Consider the following 26,055-nt stretch of genomic DNA (forward strand, 5'->3'; position numbering starts at 1 on the left):
GTAAAAGGAATAGTTATATTAATTTCCTCAGTGATGTCAGGTAAAATGTTTAGTATATGTGGCTTTTAAAACAAAATAGATGGATATGTTCTTAATATGTGGTATAGGTTTTATAGGAAAACACAACGGAGTCATTAATTCTGGACAGGACATAACTTTTAAAAAGGAAATTAAACTTACTGTTGAGATTTAAATTTATGCTGACACATCAAAAACCCAGACCATACTTATTGTTTCCTTTCTCTCAGCTTTAGCTCGAGATACTTCACATTTACTTCAAAACTGAGAGAAGCAGACAGAGCTGCAGTCAGCCATACTGAAGAAAACCAGCAGCGATACAGAACCCCAGTTACATTAACAAGTTTGCCTATTAAATCTCTCACAAATTTTTACCCTATACAGTGCAAGAAAGAAAAAAAAATCTGAAGGGATAAAATGTTCTTTTCAAGAAATAAGTAAAATTACTTCTCCTGAGACAAGACAGGAATTCAGACTTGTATTTTGCTCCCTCGTAAGATAAAAAATGCAATTCCAAGGACAAAGATTGAAAACTGAATATGTTCTATTTATCCTTTGTTCTGAAACCCATTGCTTCAATTCATGAGGATGTGCAGGAGCTGTTAAACAGGCACATTTGCAGCTAATTCTAAACATCTAATTCTGACTGAGACACAGTCCTATACAAGAATAGGTTTGCACCTTCTCCAAATGCTATTGGAAATCCATAAATTCAGTAGAAAAGAAACAAATATGTGTACAACTCATCTTTTTATTATTTTTGCTGCTCTAAGTGTATCTTTTTTCCTGTGGGACACAGGATAAATGCACTGTGATCTTTTAACTACCTTCTGTGGACTCAAGAATATCCACAAATAACAAGGAAATAGAGCAGCAAACCCATACATTTCTATGGGAAATTTCAAGAACATAAGTTCACAGTTAAACTGGAGGTGCACTACTTTGCTCTTGCAGGTTTTCCTGCAAAACATGAGCATTGTTTCTTCAGATCCAAAAGCATTTACCTTAAAATGCTTGAATCTTTAGCACACTTGTAATGACAAACATGAGCACGGCAAATATTTCTGTAAGCCCTGCCATCCCCCTGTTAAATAAATTTCCTAGAGGTTTCATTATAGATTCCACTCTGATAATCAGATTTTGAACAGTGCTCATTGTACTGTATCATGCATTATCTACTGTACAACCCAAGAAGTTTCAAAATGAGAGGAATCTGAAAGGTTGTGAGCATGAAACCCTTTGGAAAAACAACAATTCATTTCTTTGCATCTTCTCTGTTCAACAAAACACAACCATGCTCGGATGTGCTCCTTTAATTAAGTAGCAGGTAATTGGTTACAACAGACATTACAACATAATGCTATATGTCTATCATCACTTACTACCATTACTACATACTTTAAGCGATGCACAAGTTTCACTGTTACTACTTCTAAAAGAGCAAAATATAATCTGAAACAAATGACTGAACCTTCTTCCAGATGACAACTGCATATATTTGCTCTGAAACATTAATTAAAATGTACTATCTCAGATGAAGTCTGTAGCACAACTCCTTTGACATGCTTTCAATGAAAAATGATTACAGTACATTTCAGGATCCCTACAGTATAAATTAGCCTTCATAACTCCGACATGCTGCATGACTTCAGTTTAATAATTTTATGGTTAACTTACACCACTCTTTGAATATTACTACGGAGTCAATACAAGTTTGGTCCCAATGTAATTTTTTTCATATAAACTTTTTCTTTCCTAGTAATGTTTTTGTATTTTTTTCTGTCTAAAGCTCATTTGCGTTACAAAATGATAAGATAAAACTATTTTTCACTGTCAGTCCTCAGAAATATGTTACACTTTTGAACCTGAAAAAAAAAGAAAAAAAGAATCACATTTAAGGTCCTGAAATTGAATTTAGCTACAAAGAACCACAGAAGCCTGGGTTCACTGTAACAGAAGGCTGGGTTATTCCCAGTGACATCTGACAAATGGAGAGATTACAAAACACAGTGCCACAAATGCCCTTGCAAATCTAAGGTGCAAACTGTGTTAGTAAAATACACCCACTTACAAAAGAGCACTGGAATATATATATATTTTTTCTAACTAACACAGCACAATGCTGTAGCAAGAGGAGGAAAGCTCAGATGTGATAAAAGCACCTCTTACCACCTATGAAAAAGTTTGAATAAGAAGTTTAATCACAGCATTTACAGAAAGCTTTTGTTCATAATACTGTTAGTCTCACTAGCAAAGGATTATCTGAATTACAATTGCATGGAGTTTTATAGTGGGGAAAAATTAAAACACATTCACAAGAGATGATTTTACTGAACATAATCACAGAGTCACATACTGCAGCTATCACAACAGCATTCTATTACTAGAGCAGAGCACACTAAAATCTATGCAGAAAAAAACTGGTTTTTTTTCATTTTCTATTATAAAAACTGTTTTCTATATCTTTAGCATATCTGCCCAATTTTCCTGCTGAAAGGTTCTCACTGTTATGAGAAAAAATCTTTTTGTATGGTCACACTGTTACAAAGTGGAATCATCCAAGAACTAGCAAAACAAACAAAGAAAATCCATTTCAATTTCAAAACTTTAATGTGACCATACAAAACTATGCATGACAGCAGCCAAGTGTAAGTACAAATTCATACCAAGTTTTCTGGTCATCTATTATTCCTTGTTATTCTGTACTTCCTCTTTGATGAGGGATTAGGCACTCATATTATTTTCTGACTGGAAATAAAAGAGCCAAACTCCTGATACCTTCAGAATTCGTGCAGACATCGAGAACAACTGCAATACCTAAACTCTGCCACAAGATAGCAATACTTTACAAGCACTGAGAGAGTAAATGATTTGGATAAGATGAAAGGTCAGTTAAATAGATGTCTGTTCAAAGCACTGCTTTAAGTTTCCAAAAAGTAATTTCTTCAAAGTAAGAAAATGAATGAGAACAGTGTAGAAATTTGTTTCATCCCAACCCTTGGTCAGCGCTAGAAGAAAAAATGAGCAGCAGCTGATTAAGAAGTGCAAACACTTCTTCACGACTGATTTGTCCCAACTTCTGCATATGTAAGAAAGCAAAAAATAGTGCAGAACATCACAAATGCATACAATTTTCAGATGTGACAGAAGCCTCATGACGTCCGCCATATCAGCCAGGATGAGCAAGCGGGTAACAGCAGAAAGCAGGGCACGAGCAGCCCGCACCATGGTGCCCCGTTTCACTGAGGAGCACGGGTCGTCAGCAAACTCTGAAGAGGCAATTCTCATTGTTTCTCCTAAAATAGAAAGAAAAAACAAAAACAACAACAAAAAAAAAAAGGTCAATCCGGCTTTATTTAGTTATTTTCAGAAGGCATCGACCATTCACTGAGTAAAACACTGTCAGGAAAATGAGTTTCCTTACTCAAAACTGAACTGCTCAGGGGAAATACAACGTGTGCAGAGGTTTTTTTTTTACTCTCCAAGTGTTGCTGTTCTACTAGAGCAGTAAACTATAACAATAAGACAAACAAAATACCAGGATAGACAGTTGAACATCAGGCAGACAGCATTGTGTTACACTTACACAGAAGTCATTACTGTTGGCTGCTATGGCTTTAGAATAAAAGAGAGGAAATTTAGACTGGGTGTTAAAAAGTAATTCTTTACTCAGAGGGTGCAACCAGCTTACAGCATGGGGGTTGGAACTGGATGGGCTTTAAGGAATATAGTTGTAAAAAGGGGACAGGGGGAAGCTGAAGTAAATATCTGGTCAGCAGGAAGGGTGAACAACGGAGGTTGGAGAAGCTGGCAAGTTAACAGTGGCAAAGGCCTTTAAATGAAATTGGGAACTTCTTTTCCCCTTATTTACAGCAAGGAGTAGAACTGAACATAAAATACTTTTAAAATCATAACTGCCTTTCAAAGATTCGCTGATCCATTAAGCAAATACAGAATGCAAAGCTCAACTGAAAGGGAAATTCTACATCAATTACATTGAAATGTGGTTAATATCACATAGAGATCTGGTAAACTCTGATATGTAGAATAAAGATTTTAAAATGTGAATGAAAAATAGACATTACAGCTCTGGAAGTCGAAGAAACTAATAGAATAAAGAAGTGGGAATTGACGGCACATAATTTTTCCTTTCACATATGACTCACAGATGACAGTGAAGGGTCTTCTATCATAGGACATATTTCTTTTTTAATAAAACCAGAGTATAAACAGAAAACATAGGATATGCAGAAATACAGAATATGTTTTAGACCATAAATTCCCATAACAATTTTGGACACTTAATAATTTTTTTCACTAATTATCTGAAACACAGCATGAGCATGATGTGTTTATATTGTACAAGTTGCTTGCAGAATAGTATGCTTCCAGATACAGGAACAAAGACCTGAAGCTGTCATTAAAACCAAAATCTAAATATTTATCCTAATAACTAATCTGCAAGCAGTATTGTAAAAGCAAAGTGACTCCTAATTGTGATGTGATCAAGGATGAGTTTGACTAGAATATAAATGCCACAATAAGTGCTGAGGCCCCAAGAAAAATCCACTGATTCATAAAGGTTATTGCAATGTTTTTAAGTAAGCAGACCGTGCTCTTAAAAATTGTTCTGAACTGATAAAAATGTTATTCTAGGCAACATGTGAAAAACATCGTCACGTTCTTCCCTGCAGGGAACTGGGCGATTACAACAGCTTACTTATCAACAGTGTCAGCTAAGAAAGACCAAACTGTAAATATATTAAATTCCTTATTAAATAGGAGAAAAAAAAATAGATTCACAGTAGAAATTTGGAGATGCTACTGTTAATGCAACCTATGAGAAGAACACTTGTTTATTTCAATGGACTTCAAAAGGCTTTGGAAAATGACCAAGTATAGAATCACAAAATCATCACAGTCGGAAAAGATCTCCAAGACCATCTAGATCATCCATCAACTCTTCACCACCATGCCCACTAGAGCACGTTCCTTGGTGCCACATGAAGTACTGAAACATCAAAACTAAAATCTAAGAAAGTATCTCTCTGTAATCAACTGTATCTGCACTACTGTGGATCAGCTTACAAGCCCTGCTAATGCCATCTCTAATTAATTTATACTGACCACAAAGAAGATGCTTCAAGATGCAAGGAGGTATAAGGCTGGTTTCTTCTTTCTCCAACTGCTGATTTTCCTTTCATAATTTTATATATATATTTTTTAACAATATAAGAATTATCACAATGATTAACAATAAACTACAGTCAATAGCTATATAAGCCTAATTTCCTATGGAAATACAAAAGCTAAATAAGCAAAAACGATTTAGAATGAGCTTTTATATTAACACAAACTTTGCTATCAAATTGGAAAGAAATACTCCTTCTCTACAAGGTAGAAACATAAAATATTTCTAATGCAAAATCAAAGCTTTGTTACATTGCCTTTAAAATGACTGTAACATTCAAAAAGTCCCCAGACAGCATAATTTCCCATAAGACTACAGAAATAGTGCAGGAGAGACCTAAACAGGCCCAGTGAATTATTCCCTTCAGAACTCATCGTTATTTTATTACAGTTAGGACTATATCTTTGTACTGTAATTTGTGTGTACTGTTTCTTGGGTATTTGGTCAATACTACACATATTCAGTAGAAAAATTCCAACCGGATGCACATTTTTTATTAAATTTCCATATGGATGCCAAAACTGAAAAAATGTTTCCTAAAAGACAAGGGACAAATAACCACAGACAGATAAAGAGACAACAAAATCATATCTTAACATGCTTAAATGGTACACTCCTTGGTACTGAAGTACCCAAGTTTTCCAAAGGGAAAAAAACAAGGTCTCTGCAAGATCACCACAGCCTGCTGCACCTAATTCCTTGTGCATGTTATCCATATGAAAAAAATCAACTATCAAGGAACCCTGAGGTCACAAGCATTTTGTCTCCTATGCATTTTAAACTGATCAGTCCCTGGAGAATGTATCAACATCATTTGGCTTAGAGCACACTAAGAATTGGGAACGAAAATTGACTAATCTTTATTAATGACTCAGAATATTCCAAAGAAGATGAGGGGCTGAGAGCGAACACAGAGTTACTGAGCTGTGAGTGGCCAAGATAGATTTGAGTTTCCTAACCTTTGAGTCGGAATGTGGACAACTGGATACACCTAATCAGTGTTAACAGCTCAGAAGGCACCACCTTCCCTTCAGTCATTTATTGAAGGAAACTATCACAGCTTTATGTATGATATAAATCTTAGATCATATCTAGCTGATTGAAATCAAAGAGGGATGTGCAACGATATGAGAAACCTAACAAGGCTTTCTGGTACTGTAGCTCTAGATTGGTTTCTGATCAGATTGAAGTGATCATGAACATCCAGGCACAAACCTTTCGTATGTGAAAGTACGTTTGGTTTTAAGTATATCCAGGAAGCTTTGGATTTTAGAACCAGATGCCTAAGAATTGTTTAAATTAAATTTTTGCATTAAAAAGACTTTTTGGATCTCTGCCAAATCTTCGTTTTGTAGCTTCAGATGAATATTACCACTGAACTATAAAATAAGTTAATAATTATTATTTGCCAAAAGGCCAGTGGAACTAGAAAGCAAGCAGGAAAATTACCTTCTTAGACTTGATTATCCCAGGAGATAGAGCTAGCAAACATGTTTGAATAAACACTAGTGGATAGAGGGAGAATACATAGAGAATCAAAACAACAACTTAGAAGTTACGATTAAATCTTTGACACTTGACAGCTACAGTTAAGTGAAGAGAATCTCCTTGTAGATAATTAAGCAGGAAGTATTTAATATATTTATATAACTAAGAAAAAAAAAGTAATACAAAACATCATAGTTTTTTCTTTTTTTAATCTCACAAAGAACTAGAATTTCACAGTCTATTAACCATAGAATGATAGAACAGCTAGGGTTGGAACAAATCTCAAATATCATCTAGTTTAAATCCCCATGCCATAAGCAGAGACATCTCCCACTCTACTGGGTTGCCCAGGGCCTCATCCAATCTGACCTTCAGAGATGGGGCATCCACAGCTTCTCTGAGCAACAAGCTCCAGTGCCTTACAACCCTCTCAGTAAAGGTGGTGAGGAAGAATTTCTTCCTTATGTCAAATCCAATCTCTTTCAGCTTAAAACAGTTCTCTCTTGACCTATTACTTTTGGATATGTAAAAAGTTAGTCTCTCCCGTTTATAAGCTTCCTTAATGTACTGGAAGACCACAGTGAGGTCTGCCAGAAGCCTCCTCCACACTAAACAAGCCCAACTTCCTCAGCTTTTCTTCATAGGCAAGGTGCTTCAGTCCTGTCCACATCTTCAAGACCTTTCTCTGGACCCACCCCAACAGTTCCACATCCTTCATGTGCTGGGGACCCAAGTTCTAATTGTAGTACTCCAGATAGGGCTTAATCAGAGCTGAGCAGAGTGGGGCAATCACCTCTCTCACCCTGTGGCCACCCCTCTTGTCAATGGTTGGCTTTCTGGGCTGAAAGTGTGCCCTGATACTTCGTATCACCTTACTAAACCAACAGTCAGCCGTTCAAAGCCATTTATTTCCAAATTAAAGATAAGAATTTAGTGTGGGATCATGGTGATGTCGTGCTGGCTGTCTCAGATCATCTCTTTGTCTTGCACGTACCTTGACATACCTTCCAGAAAGATCTGCTCAAGCAAAGAGCTGAGGCTCACCAGCCTGTAGTTTCCAGAGTCTTTCATTCTACTCTTCTTAAAAAAGGGAATGATGTTTCCCTTTTTGCAGTCACCAAGGGTTTCCAGTCAACTGAGAGCCATGACTTTTCAAATGCAATGGAGTGGTTTGGCAAGTACATCAGCCTGTTTCTTCAGCACCATGTCACCAGAGAGCGAGGGCTGTCTACCAGTGTCAGCTAACCAATTCTTATCTTTGTACAACAGTGGTATTAGACCTCTCTTAGGCCAAAGGTGGCCAGCTAAAACAAAACATTACATATCAAAGAATCCTTTTTATCTGAAAAAAGCCAACCTTATTTTCAGTTATCCATTCCTTTCCAAATTCATTTCAAGTTATTCTGTAGTCAATATTAAATTACTTTCAATGAAAATTAGGTCAGTGCAAGAAACACAGACATTTTGAGTCATCAGGTCTGCTTCCTTGCTACTGCAGACAGTCATGTCATAATATAATTAATAATAACCTTAATATGATAATAGCTATACTCATAAACTTATCAAGGTTCTATCTTTGAAACAACCCAGACATTTAACCCCAATTAATCCCACTGGAAGTAGGAAATTCATTCTAAATGAATTCCAGCATCTGACAGTTTTTGTAGGCTTCTCTTTTTTTTTCATTAGAACCACTTTAATTCCATACTGATGCATTTATAGCTAATTTATACCCTTTTCTTCTTCTGCCCCATTAGCTCTTCCATTTCAAAAGTATTCCTCTTCCACTATGTTTCTTACTGTCCCTATTTTCCTCATGCATTTATGTGATGAGCCCTGATTGATCAATGGCATTATTTCAATCTCCTCTTCTTGCACAGACCATCCATTTCTGTAATAATCTCAGTAGACTGTTTCTGGAATACACACAATAAGAACTATAGTTTTATAGGAGCTACTTTATCATTCTCAGCTACTAAAAATACTTTACACGATACCCTGGAAAAATTTGTATAGTATATTTTGTAAGCATATCATATTAGTAAATTTCTCACTAAGATTCATATACTGTATTCTTTGGCACCGAGTTTCATAAACAAATTGTGTGTTGAATTTACGTTTCTTAAATGAGGAGTCTTTGCTGTGTTAGAAAGTGAGTTGTAAAACTTAAGGCACTTGGTAGAGGAAAGCCCTTTGCACATAAGAACTGCTTGTCATTAAGAAATAATTGAACAAATAAAGAAAAACAAATAAGCAAAGAAAACAAAACAGAAACATTGAAATCCAGTATTAAAAGGAAACATTTCCTTGTTTTTTTCAAAATAAGATGTTATTTGATTTGGGATATTTAATTCAGGGACTCATCTAGGAGCAGATAAAGATCCCTTTACATTATTTATCCAGAATCATGTATACGTACAGGTCACCCAGTAATACGTGTAGAGTAATTCAAGTAACACAAGCTTTGATTTCTGCAAAAAATATAATGGGATAATTAAAAAGTTCATCAGAAATTTGACTGATACAGAACATACTGGCTCATCCACTCCTAAAACTAAACACCAACAGTGCAAGAGGAAAGGTCAATCCTCTGCATGTCCCATACTGAATCCTACTGAAATTTCTGCTTCTCAACATTAAAATGGAATAAGCCTTCAGCCAACAGAGTGGTGTTAAGTGAATACTATATACTGAAAGTGAAAATCAAAAGGAGAAGAACAGATGATGGCAGCAAATTTTATATATATATATAGACACATACATACATTTAGAAACTGTTAGGCTTCCTATATTCTATCGAAAATATTTTCATTACACCACTAGCCAGGAAAGGTGTAAATAAACAACAGAAATGTGCAAGTATTCCATATTGTTCTTTGACAGAGATACATATACACACAGATGCGTGTATATATCTGTATAAATTTATCAAAGAACTGATCCGTGTCTTAGAAAAACTACTTTAGTACAGTGCAGAATACGCTGTAGAGGATATACAGGAAAAAGGGCAAAGGGGATGGCTGAGTTGATAACTCACACTTCCTTTTTTTTTTTTTTTTTTTTTTGTAGGAATATATAAGATTTTTTGTAGGAAATTTTGGAATTGTAAGTAGACTTAAATATAAGCATTTATGTAATAAGAAAGAAATTGATTAAATTTCCTAATGGGTAATATAGCAAGGAAATGCTGCTCTTCCAAAGAAGAAATAATTAAGATAGATGGTTTATTAAGAGAAAGAAATTATTAAGAAATAAATATGGTGAGCAGTAAGCAACAATGTATAGAGGAGCTATGATCAGTGAGGCATGATGATAACACACAAAGCACTAAAAAGCAACAACATTGAAAAGTTTTGGTCTAATTCATCCATCTCCTTTACATTTTGCCTTTTCTTTTACATGTCCAAGATTACAAAGATGTGGCAACTGATTTATGACCTATTTAGAGTTCTGTCCTTGTAACTAGAGACAAAGTACTGTTCTGAAGGTATTCCAACATATAGTAATATGTAGACCCAAACTGATTTGCAGATTCCTTACAGAATACTAATTACGTTAGATGATAACTTGAGAAATTGAATCAAGGATAATTGCTATGTTTAAATAAGATAAGCAGACTCCTTTCTCATCCTTTCTTCATGGATGCAGTCATGTTATTAAAACAAACAGACCAACCCTTCAGGATACAAAAGTCCCCAGTTTCATCACCTTTGTACTCATCTAGAAATACACCCAAAGGTTGGTGACCATCCATGTGTACTGCTTCTGGTTCATGAAAATATTCTAAATGCATTCTTCAGTGGATGTTTTCTCACTGTCTGTATTCCTTCTGGCTTACAAATCATAAATGATTGTTTAAGCCCCATCTTAAAATGTTATGTTTGGTTCATTGTATTTTAAAATCCATGTAATTGAAATCAGTGCATTTCTGTAGTAATCACTATTTAGATGTTGTATAATCATTTGTTAGCATTTGGGAAGGCAGTTGTAGAGCATTTTCACACTATAGTATCCCGTGTACTTGCTAAAAATAAATACATATTTAAAATGCTAATCAAAATTCCCAAAGCTTTACATGAATGACTGTTAAACCTTCATTACTATACCCTTAAACCCTTTTTAAAAGATCCTTATTATTGTGTCTTCTAAACTTACTTCCCCTTTCATTTGCAGTTGAGATTTTGCTCCCTTGGAAGAATGATCACTCTTCAGTAGATTAATATATTTCAATGCCAGGAAAGGCCACATATGATCTAGCTTGATCTTTTCCCATTAAATTTCTGCCACTAGATTTGCATCTCCCCGGAATTGATTATATAAGCAATCTAGCTGACTTAAATTTGACTCATTTTACATTTGACATTTGGAATCAGTGATAGAAAATGAATATGTATTTTACAGTACAATGGATATTATTAAACTAGTATATATTTTAGATTCAATATTCGCATTTACACCCAACACCACTACCATCTCATTCACTTCACAGACCATTGAAATTTATAATTTTAATTAATCCAACTACTTCTTTCCTGAGAGACAGTAAAATACTGAGAATGCAGAACTTGGAGATATTTAGCCACAGATCTGTGACAACCTAAACTAATTATTTCACAAATGCTAACTTTAGAAAGAACTTTTCCAATTAATAAGTCAGATTAATAGTTCATTTGAAACATCACTGATACACTTAAGTACAATAAAACATTAATTAAATTTCAATTCAAATGTAAATTGTTTTGGATGTGAGAACATATTACCATTTCTAATCTCTCTTTGTATGTAGCTCTCAGCTACTTCTCAGTCTATCATCCCCCAGGAAGAAACTAGAGAGCTGATTAGCCTTCATGGAATTGGAAAGTTGACATGAACATTTTAGAAGACACGAACATTTTAGAAGATTGTAGGGAAGATGCTAGGGAATGAATAAACACACTGGGCCTCTGAAGATATGATTAAACATAGAAGCAAATTTAAAAATTCAATCTATTGAATTCATTTGCTTCTTGACAAATGTCAAATTTCATGCAGCTGAACTTCAAAATCTGTTGAAGAAATAGTTAATTACTTTGTCTTTGGTTTTATCTTAAAGTGGCATTTGTGTTGCCAAAATGTTTTTGTCCTTGCTTTATTCCTGTGTTCTGATACACCTGATTGCCTATCACTGTATGCAAGATATCCTGTTCCAGCCAGGAGCAAACCCAATAGCATAACATATGTTAAAGGAAAGGTTGGGTGCACCTCTTAAGGTAGTTCAAATGCTAACAGAGTCACAAAACTGTCTTACAACGATATGAAAGAACCAGAAAGGAATTCTGCCACATAACAACATATACAATTCAAACATGCAGGAAGCCTGTTATGTCTTTGTCCAACTAGCTCTTTTCCCATAAATTTTACATTTACTCTTAATGTTTAGATAATTGTATTAAAGTGTTTTTCCTCTTTCCCCAATAGCTACACAATTGAGACAAGAAACACATCCAAAATATATAACATTTTATCATATAAGCAAGAGGAAACTACTCAAATAACTACAGTGGCAATTACTTGTAAATGTTGCCTTTATTTTTGAAGAACTATTACTGTATATATGTATAAAAAATGGCCTAAAAGGAGCTTAACTGATCTTTTGCTTTAAGCCCTAGCAATTAAAGACCTGAATTAAATCATTTAATGGGTTTATTCATAACAATACGTGAATAGTAAAGAGAAATACAATTAATAATCTTGAGTGAAGCATATCAGTTACAGAGAAGAACTACAGTTGAAAAGCACATACTACGCAGAGAAAAAGAAGTAGACTAAGAAAACTGCTGTGTGATCTCCAGCAGGCATGCAGATTCCATCATTCTGGATATCACTTTCAATCTGTGACTTAAGGAGGCTTACTAATACAGTATAGCAAAACAAGTTAGTGAGATTACATCTACGCTCCAGGCACTGCAAACTAAGGTCAAAATCATAATCAAGCTTCACCATTCTGTGAAATTACATGAAAAAAGAAATGCCCCATAAAAGGTAAATATGAAATTGATATTTTTAGAGAAAATCATCAGATTCAAAAGTTTGATGTTTTTCAGTAAGACACATTTTCTTGGCAAAGTTTACCAAAAATTCCCAGTGAGCTCAGAAAATGGAAGGAGCGGCAAATTTGTCTGCACTAAAAGAAAACAATGCAATATCAACTCACAGAAAGCATTGAACAGGATCAACAGATGAATGTAGAGATTGGACAGCTCACTAGATATTTTGAAGGGTACGTTTTGCATTTCTTTGTATCCCTGCTAGTTTATAGCATTCTTTACTTCTACTCTCTTTGTAAGTGATTTGACAAAAGCAGTGGGAAGCAGAGACCACTGCCTAAAAAGAGCAGACATTTCATGTACTAACACTCTGAGGTTAATATAGCAAGTTACCACTGTCTGCTGCTCACCCAGTCAGATGACCTTTCTGAAGAGTCTGAGATAAAGGAAATAGATGCACTATGAGCCTGACAGAGGCAGACACCACATACTTAACATTTTTAATAAAAAAATAAATAAAGGAAATAAGCATTGTCAAATTGTATTTCTTGTTATCAGCTCTTTGATCCTCCCAACTTCTTCAACTTTTATATCTAAAATATATAAAAATATCATTCTTAAAACTTCAGTAAGCAGAAGTCTGTCTGCTTTCCCTCACCTCTAAGAAAGAAGACAAGAACATCAAAAATCAGCCTTTCCTAAGCCTCATTTGTCCACCATCTCAGAGATCTTTTACATTACTCTGACAACACATGAATGAACATTCATGCAATTGGTTAATTTCATTCCCACAGTTCTGAGTTAAAGCCTTTTTTTCACTATTTTGACCTCTAAAGACTGTGAAACCAAACAAATTATGAAACTACCACAGGATAAACATGCATACACAGTTAGGAGTTCAATATATAGAATATTTACTTCTTCATGAAATTGTGTGAAATTAAAAAACATATATGTTTAAAAGCTTTCTTGCACTTGTACAATTCAGCTTTGTAAACCGAAATTGTTGATGAATTTTGCACAGATATCCAAATATAATTAATCCTTTAAAATTCCAAAAATCTCGAAGATTCTTTTTGTTCTTGCTCCTTCCAAACCTGTTTGAAAATTATTGTTAGAGCATGTTTCTTTCACACCTATCAATGCAAAGCAACTCTGCTCAGGATAATTTCAACTGTATATAGTAGCATGTGAGTATAAAGCAATATAGGATGGGAAATGAGGAACCCTGTGCCAGCTGTCACTGCTGGAGACATTCTTAGGTCAATGGAGTAATTATCCAATTTTGGATTTTGCCAGAAAATCAACATGCAATACTCTAACCCTGGTTTATTAACCCAGCTCTTTATGTCACTGAGCTAAGTATATCATTCCATGTTGCATCAAAGCTGGTCTAGTTTATGCAGCTCCTGTGTGCTAACAATAGTGTTTGGTGTCTCCTGTTCTATTCATTACAGACTCAGTTTTATAGATCCAAAAGAGCTGTTCCACTTTTCTGACATACATCTTCTAGGCTGAAATGTTGACAAAAGATGTCTGTATCATTCTTCCCAATGCTATTTAAGCTCCCTATTCCTCTCTCTCTCTCTGCTACCTGCATCTTAAAAAAGTGAAGAAAATAATACAAGGTTTGTCTTGTTATCAATTATAAAGTCAGGAATTCAAGAACAAAACCAAAATTTTTCATAGATGTCTCTAGTTTTACAAAGCACGAATCTGCAAAAAAAAAAAAAAAAAACACTCAACTATTATAAAGCTCTGATGACAAAGAAAGATACATAAGGAGCTCAGGCACTGCTAATGAACATGGTATATAAGCCTGGATCAGACAGCCAGCAATGGAGTAGGTTGATGACCACACGACAGTATAAGGCTTCTTGAGAGAGAAGCAAAACTGAGTCAGCATCAAAACCCCAAAGGGAGACAGCTACAGATTCAGAGGGAAAACTGAAAACACTCTTTTAGAATGTGGCATAGCACACAATAAATAATGTAAGCAACAGGAAACTGAAGACACTGACAAAGGAAACTGCATGTCAGAACAACCAAGTATTAGCACCAAAATTCTAAAAGAAAACAAACAAGCAAATGGAAAACATCAAAATACTGCTGTATATTAAGAAAACATAGCAAATACTGGACTTATTATGATGCACTGGCAATTGAATGGTAAAACAAAAACAAAAACAAACAAACAAAAAAAGAAAACTGCACACAGGAACAGGAAAACAGTAAAAAGAAATACAGATATAGAAGATAGGACCAGGAAGCCTCAGAATAGAAGAGATTGGAATAAACTCAGATCAGGGTTTCCATATACAAGATCTTACTCCCTGAACACTTGAGTTCAGTTTTGAAGTACTGGGGGGAAAAAATTCAAACAAGTACTGGGGGCCTCACTGAACATCAGTGAGTACTTAGTACTGAAGTCCTTTAGACTCTTCAAAATCTCAGTTGGAAATCTGCCAGCCTTCTTCTAAAACCTAAGAATGATGGTCCTGACAGATGGTATTTTTAGATTATAGGATTTAAAATAGAAAATACTGAGAGGTACTTAATTTTGCTGTAATAAAGATAATTACAATCAGTGTCAATAATGGATTTTTTTAATAAATTTTTTTATGGACACAGATTGAAAATATTTTTTCCTCTCTAACCATATAAGCTTGAAAGCATCTGACATACATTTCTACCATTTGAATGAAAATTATCAGATGAAACCCAGAGCACCACAAATATCCACAGTATTTCTTAAATTTCAAAGCCTTGTGTGAAAGCAATTTTCTTATAATACCTAATTAAATTTCAAAATTAAATTTTCCAAAACTGTGGTTAGTTCTCACAGTAAAGAAAGCATTATGAGGGTTGCTCTGAAAGTAATGTCTCCCTTTGCCTCACGTGCTCAGATCCACTGTTTGCTCTCCATAAATGTTAAGGAAGTATCCATGAATGCCAATGGCTGAATGTCAATTTCTTCTACATGGAGAAAGTCATTACACACCTTTGTTTCATATTTGCTTCTATGTTACACACCATTATGTTTGAGAGCCCTTCTGCTCCATCTGTCATACAGCAACAAAATGTAACAGAATATTGGTGGGAATGTTGAACCTCTACTGCTGAACCACCAACATCCACCTCTGACATCATGGGTCAGCAGAATAAAATTTTCAGGATATGATAATTTATATATATACTTCAATACATTATTGAATACACAAATTTTTATTTTTATACTTTTACTATTTTTATACTTGGTTGATAACTGTTAGATTGTTCAGAAGTGTATGCATCACAACACTAATTCTAGACGATAGAACAGCTTTTGCGCCCATTGGCGGTAATGAAGGTAAAGTTATTTTAATATCTTTATATTCTATTATATATATAGTGTAGTTTAAGACACAGTGCTTTTCACAACATTATCAGAGATACCTGTGTTTTGAAAAGATTCAAACATGGCAGTTACACAGCTCATTACCACACACCTTGTTTGCGTACATCCTCTACAGCAGCAACCAGCTCCTCCTTCAGATCCTGGCTCTCTTTGGCAATTTGATCTCCTTTTTCTAAAAAGTTTTGAGTAGCCTGCTCTACGGAGGCAGCCAACACATGGGCCTTCTTGGAGCGCCCTTTCTTTTTGCCAGATGGTCCCTTGTTGCTTGTGTTAACGAGCGTTGTTACCTTTGGGAAAGAAAAAACAAAAAGCGTTTCCAAGTTTGATTGGCTCTTCAGTTCTAATAACAAAATGCATTGTTGTCTAATTCAGTATTTCCAGGATTTTCTTTACTGTTGAAGTGATGTAATGGTCACGTATGTCGAATAAATAAAACGTAAAGTTTTAAATCTGAAGGATGGCAGCACACGCCCCAAAAAAAGGGTGCTTACTGTTAGCTTAATTTAGTCTGGTCTAAGCAAATGAACAGTCAAGCAGTGAACCGGAGAAATAATACACATTTTTGTCACTGGTCTTCATTTTAAAAAATGAATAAGCCATTTGAATGAAAAACCTAACACAGGTCAGTAACTACTCAAAAAGCAATTGCTTCTAGAGATAAGTGCCACTGTTATATTCAGGCAGTGACAAAAGCACTGTAGCTGTTTTCTAGACATTAACTATTCAGTTCAAGGCATTGTTGTCTATTTTAATTCATTATAAACATATTGAAGTAGACAACAGTGGATAGTAGAATGATCATACTTACAAGTATTTAAAAAGAAAGGCACACTGCTTTCATAATTCCTTATTCAGTTTCCCAGGAACAGACCGAAAACTTGAACACACAGCTTAATAATAACAATACACTGAACCACATAGCTTCTTAGCTTTCTGATGGACCAAAAAATCTCACATTGCTCCAGCTGGAAAATCACAGAATCCTTAGAGTTGGATAACACGACATCTTACTGCAAAACCCAAATACCAAACCACACATTATCAGGTGTTAAATGCATGGAAAGGCAGCAATGGATCCAAGATGCTCAGTGATCTGTTTCACCTTTGCCTGGATTTAAACCGAGGCAGTCTACATAAGTGGCTTAGCTATGTGCTAACTCAAAAATATACTGTAAGAAGATAAAGAAATCTTTGCAATAGACAGACAATCTGAAGGAAAAAAAAAAAGACCCTAAGAGCAGTATAAAAACTTACTGCCATCCCTTTTATTATTATGAGAAGCATGACAATGTGGTACAGTTGCAACCAAAGAGCCTTTTATCACAATCTCTATATTAGTTTTTTTTTTTTCAACCACTATGAAAACAGAGCATCTAAGGAAGTAAAAAAATAAAAAATGGAATAGAAAAGGTTGCCAGGGCTTGAGAATGCCATACACACAGATATACAAGGAAAAACCTCCTGGTTACAGCAAGTTAAAGTTCTGCTATCCTTCAGTTTATTCCACTATTTATAACTGGAAATGCTGTTTTATTTCTCTGATGAAATTATTCCTCATTAGATTTTTCTGAAGCTTCTTTCACAGTTCTTTGTATAAGAATTTTATTCTTTGTGAACAAGCACACATAATAATTTTGTAACCTAAATCAGTTTTACCAGTGGAATGGATTTCTCCAGTACATCATGCAGATGACTTAAGAAAATCTTTCAGATGCAACAGGCAATAAAATTGATTATGCACTTACTACTGAACTTCTCATCAGAGACATGAAGAGGAAGGAATAATGCTGAACTTGATCTTAATTATTTTAACTTATTGAACGAATTAGAGGTAGTCTGCCAGAGCACTTCAGACAATAAAGAAAAGATCTGAATTAAAGAAAACATTGGTCAATAAAGTCATAAATGAAGTCAAATCAGACTACCTTATAGATATCTCTTTCTTAGATAGATACAAAGATTAACAACTAAAAGGAAAAAAAGATAAAATTAAAATCAAATGCTTCCAATAGCACAAACTCAAATAAGTTGTAGCTAGCAGAACTGCTGAAGTCCTCTGAAGACAGAAGGAGCAGTTGAATTGCACATCTCTTTTATTACCCTAAAAATAAAGTTTTCAATTAGAAATAACCATAATAAATGTTACAGGATTGTGCCATCTGCAAGTCTAAACTTTCTATGTTTCTAAACTCAACTATAAAATGAGATTCTTTTCACCTAACCCTACCTGCAAAAGAGATACACAAATATTGTAAGATCTACTAGAAGTACTGAACTGCTGTGGTGCACTAAACAACCAACCATTGCAATTGTAGGATGAGATAAATTTTTGCCGAGAAATATATACCATTCAAGTAGAAAGGAAACACAGAAAACCAGATGGAGAAAGAGCAAATAGCTATGATTGCTAAATAAAGTGAAATAAATTAAAAAAAAAAAAAGAAAATCTTACCATGATAACCTCAATAACATTTTGATGGTATATACAAAATATGCATTTATATATATATATATGTATTCTTTATAAAATGTTTCTACATGTCGAATTCAGCAGTAAAACAAAGTTCTCAGTAGAATTAACAAGCCATTTTACAAATTGTCCTGAGATGTGTATCTCTGACCAAGGAACTTCAAAGACATTTGACAGAAAAGTGCAGAGATAGAAAAGTAAATATCCTGATTTGATTCACGCAAACTGTACTGTGCAACAAGAGAGAATTTCAGACTGGTAGGTATGGGGCAAGACCAGTAAAAACCTATTTTTTGAATGTGGAAGAATTCATATGCAAAGCACTATAATCTTCAGGATAGAACATCTTAACTTTGCTTGTTGTAACATGTCATATTAGGACAGAACATAGATAATGCATCAATTCCAGTCCTAGCTCAGTCACTCAGTTCTGTGACCTGGTCATCAAGTCTCCCTTCTCCTGTTTAATTTCACTTTTCAATTCCAGATGTTCCAATTTGCCTGGAAAATAATTCAATATCACATCCACTCAAATGACCTTAATAGACAAAACTAATTATGCTGCTGAATCAAGGTCCCAAACTAATTTGATCAAAATAATAGTTCATTTTGGAGACAAACTCATTTATCGCTCTAAAAGTTAGCATGAGAGGTTGGTTTCCTGAAGGAAAGAAAATGTGCACTATCCTTGATTTACTTTAACATATGCATCTTTCAGCTTCTTTTAATGAAAGCATGAATAGAAAACTCTACCGAAAATAAGAATCTGTAAAGGCAAATACATGTCTTTCAAAACATGTCCACATTCAGAATGTAATAATTGCAGCAAGTAGAGAAACGTTTACAGTGATGCCCCCAACATACTCCTAATGTATAGTTTCAAAAAGTAATTGACATATCAGAAATAGAAGATGAGAACTTGTGAGAGTAGTAGAACATCTAAAATGTTCAGCTGCCAGAAACTCTATTCCCAGATCAATTTCTGAGTATATGAGCAAGTATCAGGGTGCAGAAGGTACATGTAAGGAAAACATAAACAGCAGACTCAGAGCATATACACTCTTTCCAAAATGTAAATATTTTCCAAAGGACATGATGAAATTTCCTAGTCTTGTGTCGTGAGCCAGAACTCTCTACTGTAACCACTATTGGTATGCATAGAAAACTGAAGACTTCAATTGATGAAGGTCATCTTCCTTGTGCACCAACTCAGAGGGAGATGCCATGGGCTTATGGGACTGCAACAGAAAGAGGGAAAGCCTCATGGAGACCTACAGCTTCCTCAAAAAGAGGTGCAGAGGAGCTGGCACTTCTCTCTCTGGTGACCAGGAATAGAATCTGAGGGAATGGCATGGAGCTGCATCAGGGGAAAGTCAGGATGGATATCGGGAAGTGGTTCTTCTCTGAGAGGCTGAGAAGGCACTGCAGTAGGTTTCCCAGGGAAGTGGTCATGGCACCATGCTTGCTGGAGTTCAAGAAGCATCTGAACAAAGCTCTCAGCCATACTGTGATGGACGTTGGGTAGTCCCTGTGTGGAGCCAGAAGCTGGACGTGATGATTCTTACGGGTCCGTTCAGACTTGGGATATTCTATGGTTCAGCCTTTAGAGAAAGAGAACCACTCACAAAAACACTGCTGTTTCATTACACTTATATCAGCTTTTAATGGCATTAAATTACCAGTTTGAAATGCTAAGAAAGTAGCTCCTCCTCAAATTAGATGTACCATTCAGAAAATTCAGAAATGCTGGGGGTGGAAGGCTTGTATCAGTAAATTAGTTCCTTTCCTCTTCTAACAAGGCCACACATCAGCCTATAACATATGTTGTAGAATAAAAAGGAAAATAAAAGAAATAATCTGTTATCCCATTAACAATGTTTGATTTTTTTCAGAATCTTCCCCAGAAGATTTTAACAGCATTCATGGGGGAAAAAAGGGAAAAAGAAAGAAAGAAACAAACATAGTTCAATTTCTTGGCAAGGCTTTAAAGCTAACTGGTTTACTTTAAATAACTTATCCTATCCTTACTGGTATAAAAGAAAGAATGTTGACTTTGGTTTATTTTACTAATTAATGCAGATCTCACAAAAATACAGTACAATTATTAAATATATCACTTGATAATTACCATAAGCTCGTTTGGAAATCCTATAATGATCCTGGCTTTGTGATCACACTAGGGAACCGCATTCTTATTTTATTAAAGAAGCTTCTCACAGTTCTACCATAGATCTCTGCTGGAGAAACAGAACTTCACTAATTAATAGTTCAGCCCCATCCTCAATTAAGTCTTCCTTATGCAGCTTCAGCAGCACAAAAGGAAGGTGAGGATGTCTTTGATAAAAGTAGAAAATTGTGTTAACATGGATTTCCCTACTACTAAGATCACGTGCAGGCAGGGATATCAGCAGTGAAAGGGGATGGAACTAGATCATGCACTCATCACATTCATCCCTAGTCAGCAGCTCCACCTCAAATAAACACATTCCTGACTGTGTGAATTAAACTGTCTTTCCTACAGATTCCTGAACTGAAAGGGCCAGAAAGATGAAGACTGGCAATAGCTTTCCCTAGTACCAGATTGAACTGGATTAGTTAGTCAAAAATTTCACACAATCATAGAATCATCTTTTCAGTTGGAAATGACCTTTAAGGGTCATCTTGTCCAACTCCCCTGCAATGAACATGGAAAACCACAGCTTCATCATGTGCTCAGAGCTCCAGCCAGCCTGACCTTGAGTGTCTTCAGGGACAGGGTATCCATCACCTCTCTGGGCAAACTGTTCCAGTGCTTCATTTGAAGCACTAAAATTTTCAATGCATTCAATAAAATGATCTAGAACCATGTTCCATAATATACTTATATTGACACTTTTGGGGAAAATATTCATCCACAGTTCTTCATTACACTACTGGTAATTCTGGACTGCCATTGATCACCCACCTTCCTATGAAGACCATGTTATTTTTAAACAGATTTTTAAAGACTGAATACCCCCATCAGACAGGGTGGGGTTTTCCAGAGGGTGGATAACATTTATCAGCTTGCTTGTTTTTGATAAAGAAGGAAAATGTAACATGGCTATGCAAATGTACATTATGTAAATGATTCAGGTCAGTCAGTTGGATTAGATATCTTCCCAATTCCCTTCTAAATGAATTAGTCTAAAACAATTCACATAAATGTTTTGCCTGCAGCAGGTGGAATCAATATCAAGGTCTCTCTGAATGTCTTCTAATGGTTTCTAAGAAATTGCACCACTTGCCACTGCCCTTCCTGTTTTCAATAAACAATACTTGTCTTCCCAGTGGCATTTCTTTGAATTTCTTGAACAGCTACAAGTTATTCCTCTCTTCTCATATACTCATATATCATCAAGCATCTGGAAATACCCAACGACCTGAAAAAATAAAGCCCTGACATTTTAGCATAGGGACCTTTTTGCTTCTGGAGATAAGATGCTCTCAAGTGGAAGGCAGCCTTATTACCTCAGTGGCTGTACCAGCATCCCCCCGAGCACTGTTTTTAAAAATCCTCCTGTTTCTGAAAGAAGTTTGTTCCAGAAGAAAAATCACTACAGCAATCTGGAAAAGCAATAATTCTATTTTAAAAAATAGTCTTGGAGTGTTGGGTTTCAAGTTTTTTGTTTGCATTTTTTTTGTTTCTTTAGTCAAAATCTGTTTTCCTTTACAGGAGGAAGAAACACAGGCTTTTCAAAATATTCTGTGAGAGAAATGGGCTAAAGTGTTGTCGTGGGCTAAAGCATTCTGGGAAGATTAAAATGAAAGAGCGAACTAATCTGAACACTGCTTGTGACCTTCACATTGACCATCCAGAACTGGAGTAAAGCCTTGGGGGACTGTTAGCTTTATATATCCCAAACGCTGCATACTGCAAACTTGCATTATGATATGGCTCTCAGCAGTAGCTCATTAGGTAATCCTACTCCAACCATGAGATATTACTGAGCAAAATGCAGTATAAAATGCTTTAAACAAATTACATCTTCTTCATTTACATGCAAAACAGGAGCTGCAAACTTGAGGTTTTTTTTTTCCCTAGCTATGCTTAATATCCTGTGCTGCTTAAAAATTTTCCTTCTTCCTTGCTACACCAATATCATTTTGAAGACACATTTTGAAACATCATTCAGTCTTTAATATAACTTCTTTTTTTAATACCTTCAAAGTTCTCTATCAACTTTAAGTAATTTGCCATTGCCTTTAGTCTATAAATCATAACTCTTATTTTCTAACAGCTTCCAAAATTAACTCTTGAAATTATCTTTGTACAATTAGCACCAGATGTCTACCTAATTCATAAAACTGCAATTCTTCTTGTATTAAAAAACAGATATTTGAATTTTCAATGAGCACTGTAACTCTCCACACTAACCCAGACATTTCTACTCCTTCCAGTTCCTTTCAGTATCTGCAAACACCTGCTGTTAGAAGAACTAATAAATAAGCAGACTAATCCCTCTAATGTATAAATTATTAGTGAGATATTAAAAAAAAATACCAGTGACATACCTTCCTTTTGGATGCCAAGTACGTAGATAACTCAAGGCACGCTGATTAGAGCCAGTGCATTTTCACACAGTCTAGCCTGAGAACAGATAGCTGCTTTGATTCACTTCTCCACTGCCTTATACAAATTCGTGGACAAATTTGCATATTTCCATTCAGTACAGAGGATGTACCTTTAGGACGTATTCAGAGATAGCAACTCTGTTACTGTTCATCTATATTCTTCTTATCAGTGTTCTCACCAGTGGAAGAGGCTTATATCCTAGCTCATGTGAATGAATATTGAATAAGGCGCTTGTAAAGTTCTTCAGTAAGCATTTTAAAGTTCTTCTGTAAGTATTAATTATTTGTGGAATGGCTCATTACTTGTTCTGTTAACAAAAAAGCAATGACAAAAACAACACCTCATACAATTTCCTACTACAAACCTCCCAGCCAAGTAGCCCCGACCATGACCTCAAAGAATCCCTAAAGGCACAGAAACCATTGTTCAATTTCTTCTGCTGATCCTACCCACGTACAAAATCTGACAAGAGGAGTGCCAATTTGTGTCACTTACAGCACTGCTGCTCTAGGATGTGGATACATCAAATGGTACCTTCACCAAGACCAAGACCATCTCACAAATGTGACAGGTCAGATGGTGACGCTGATTTCAAGGCACTGTCTACGTCTACGCTGCTGTGATGGTAGAACCTCTCTTAAGGATGAAAAAAGCCCCCTTCCTACACAGGAGTTTCTAGTATCTCATTAGGAATTTTGGTAATTCTAGCTTGTGCCAAGCTAGAAATGCTTAATGAAGTGATCTGTAATTAATACCAGGTTACTATCAGCCTGAGAAAAGTCTTCACCAAAATTATTGACTTCATTTGACTCCTAAAATCAATGCCTTTAATGCAAACGCGATTGACAAAAGTCAAGTGTTAAGATGATCCTTTGCATTTCTAACCCAAAATCACTCTCAGAAAGGGCTTGCTCCCAGTCAAGTGCAGCTGCCAAAGACAATATGAAATACAGATTCCCTTCTTTTTTTTTTACCTAATCCATCATAATTCTCAGACTATTTGATATACGTAAGCTATAACCACGTATTAGATCATCTATTCATCTCCACAAAACATTCAGCATCTAAGACAGCCTTCAATTATAATAAAGTACTCAGGTGCCCCCTACTAAGTTACTATAAAGCACAAGGAAATTGACATAGACATACTTAAAAGGTGCTTAAAAGGTACTTTTTAGTTTTTCATGTCATATCAAGTAATCCATCCATCTCATTTCAAGTTTCTTACATACATGTTAAGGAAGGCTGAAATAATTTTATTTTTTTTTAATCAACTGTTCTCTGGACTGCATCTTCTTTTTACCTTAAGCAGCCACCCTAGAAAAGATGCAAGTGTTCCTAGCAGCATGCCACGAAACCTTATCTTAAACCTTCCCTTAACTCCTGTAATATTTGTGAGCCTGGAGTAGCCTATGCTCACACTCAACACCTCTCTAGCTCAATGATTTGTTCCCCTCCCATAGCAGCATGTTTTTTGCAAGGACTACCTCACCTCTTTTTTTTTTTTTTTTTTTTCAATTTTACCAAATTTTATTTTGGGGCAAGGCTTTGTTATGCTACCTGCAAAAGTACAAGAAAAGTCATTACCACATGTGAGTTTCTTTAGGGCTATGAAGCCCTAAAGACAAGCTGCTAGTAATCTGTATGAATTATGAGAAATAAAAGATCAAGAGTAACACCTCATTAACTCCATTTCCTTCCAAAACTCATAACGTACATTATGTGAGAAGTGTGTTAATGGTTTGCTGTTGACTATTTATGAAAGATTAAACCTTGTGGTACTCAAATGGTACTAAAAAGAAAGATTATTGGGGTCAGCCTTCAGACCAGAGCTCTTCAATACCTTTTAACAAGGACATAGACAATGAGATCCAGTGTATCCTCAGCAAGTTTGCTGATGACACCAAGATGAATGGTGCAGTTGACAAAACAGAAGGCTGTGATGCCATCCAGAGGGACCTGGACAAGTTTGAAAAGTGAGCTCAAGTGAACCTAGTGAGGTTCAAGTTCAAGTGCAAGGTATCTGAGATGCGTACAGACTGGGAGAACTTGAGAGTAGCCCTGTGGAGAAGGATTTAGGGTCTTGATGGATGAAAAACTGAACATGAGCCAGCAGCGCGCACATGCACCCTGGGAGGCCAACAGTATTTTGGGTTTCATCTACAGAGGCTTGACCACAAAACAGAGAGACAACTGTCTCCCTCTACTCTGCCCTAGTGAGGCCCCATCTGCAGTACTGTGTCCAGGCCCGGGGCCACCAACACAATAAAGATGTGGAGCTGTTGGAGTAAGTTCAGAGGAGGGTCACAGAGATGATCAGAGGGCTAGAGTACCTCTCTTACAAAAACACGTTGAGGAAACCAGGCTTGTTTTACTTGGAAAAAAGAAGGCTCTGGGGAAACCTTACTGCAGCCTTCTAGTATTTGAGGAGAACTTAGTAACAGGATGGAGATCAACCTTTTACACAGGCCGATATTGATAGGACAATGGGGAATGGCTTTAAACTAAGCTACAAGGACAGATGAGAGAGATAGGGCTCTTCAGGGTGCAGAAGAGAAGGCTCCAGCATGACCTTATAGCAACCTCCTATCTGCAAGAAAGCTAGGAAGCGACTCTTTAAAAGGCAGGTAGCAACAGGATGAGGGAAAATGGTTTTAAACTGAAAGAGGGTAGATTCAGACTAGATAACAAGAAGAGTACAGAGATATCAGTAAAAGACACTGGAACAGGTTGCCCAGCAAGGTTGTGCAAGTCTCCTCTCTGGTAGCATTCGAGGGCAGGCTGCGTGGGGCACTGAGCAACCTGGGAGGTGTCCCTGCCTACAGAAGCGGGGTTGGGACTAGATCATCTTAAAGGTCCCGTCCAACCCAA

At 35.9% G+C, this 26,055-nt stretch overlaps 1 protein-coding gene across 3 annotated transcripts in view; it reads right to left on the bottom strand.

The window, feature by feature from the left end:
* The window catches only part of CTNNA2 (catenin alpha 2), a 459,751-nt gene that overhangs the window by 338,654 nt on the left and 95,042 nt on the right, over positions 1-26,055 (bottom strand). For all 3 annotated transcript variants that reach the window (XM_065735984.1, XM_065735986.1, XM_065735985.1), the window contains 2 exons: positions 16,212-16,407; positions 3,148-3,314 (listed from right to left, as the gene is read on the bottom strand). In XM_065735984.1, the coding sequence (XP_065592056.1) occupies positions 3,148-3,314; positions 16,212-16,407 (363 nt within the window). The remainder of the gene's footprint in view (positions 1-3,147; positions 3,315-16,211; positions 16,408-26,055) is intronic.

This window comes from Cyrtonyx montezumae, unplaced genomic scaffold (assembly GCF_038088225.1).
Source record: "Cyrtonyx montezumae isolate F1298 unplaced genomic scaffold, pur_monq_1.0 scaffold_2, whole genome shotgun sequence".
NCBI classification, from domain to species: Eukaryota; Metazoa; Chordata; class Aves; order Galliformes; family Odontophoridae; genus Cyrtonyx; species Cyrtonyx montezumae.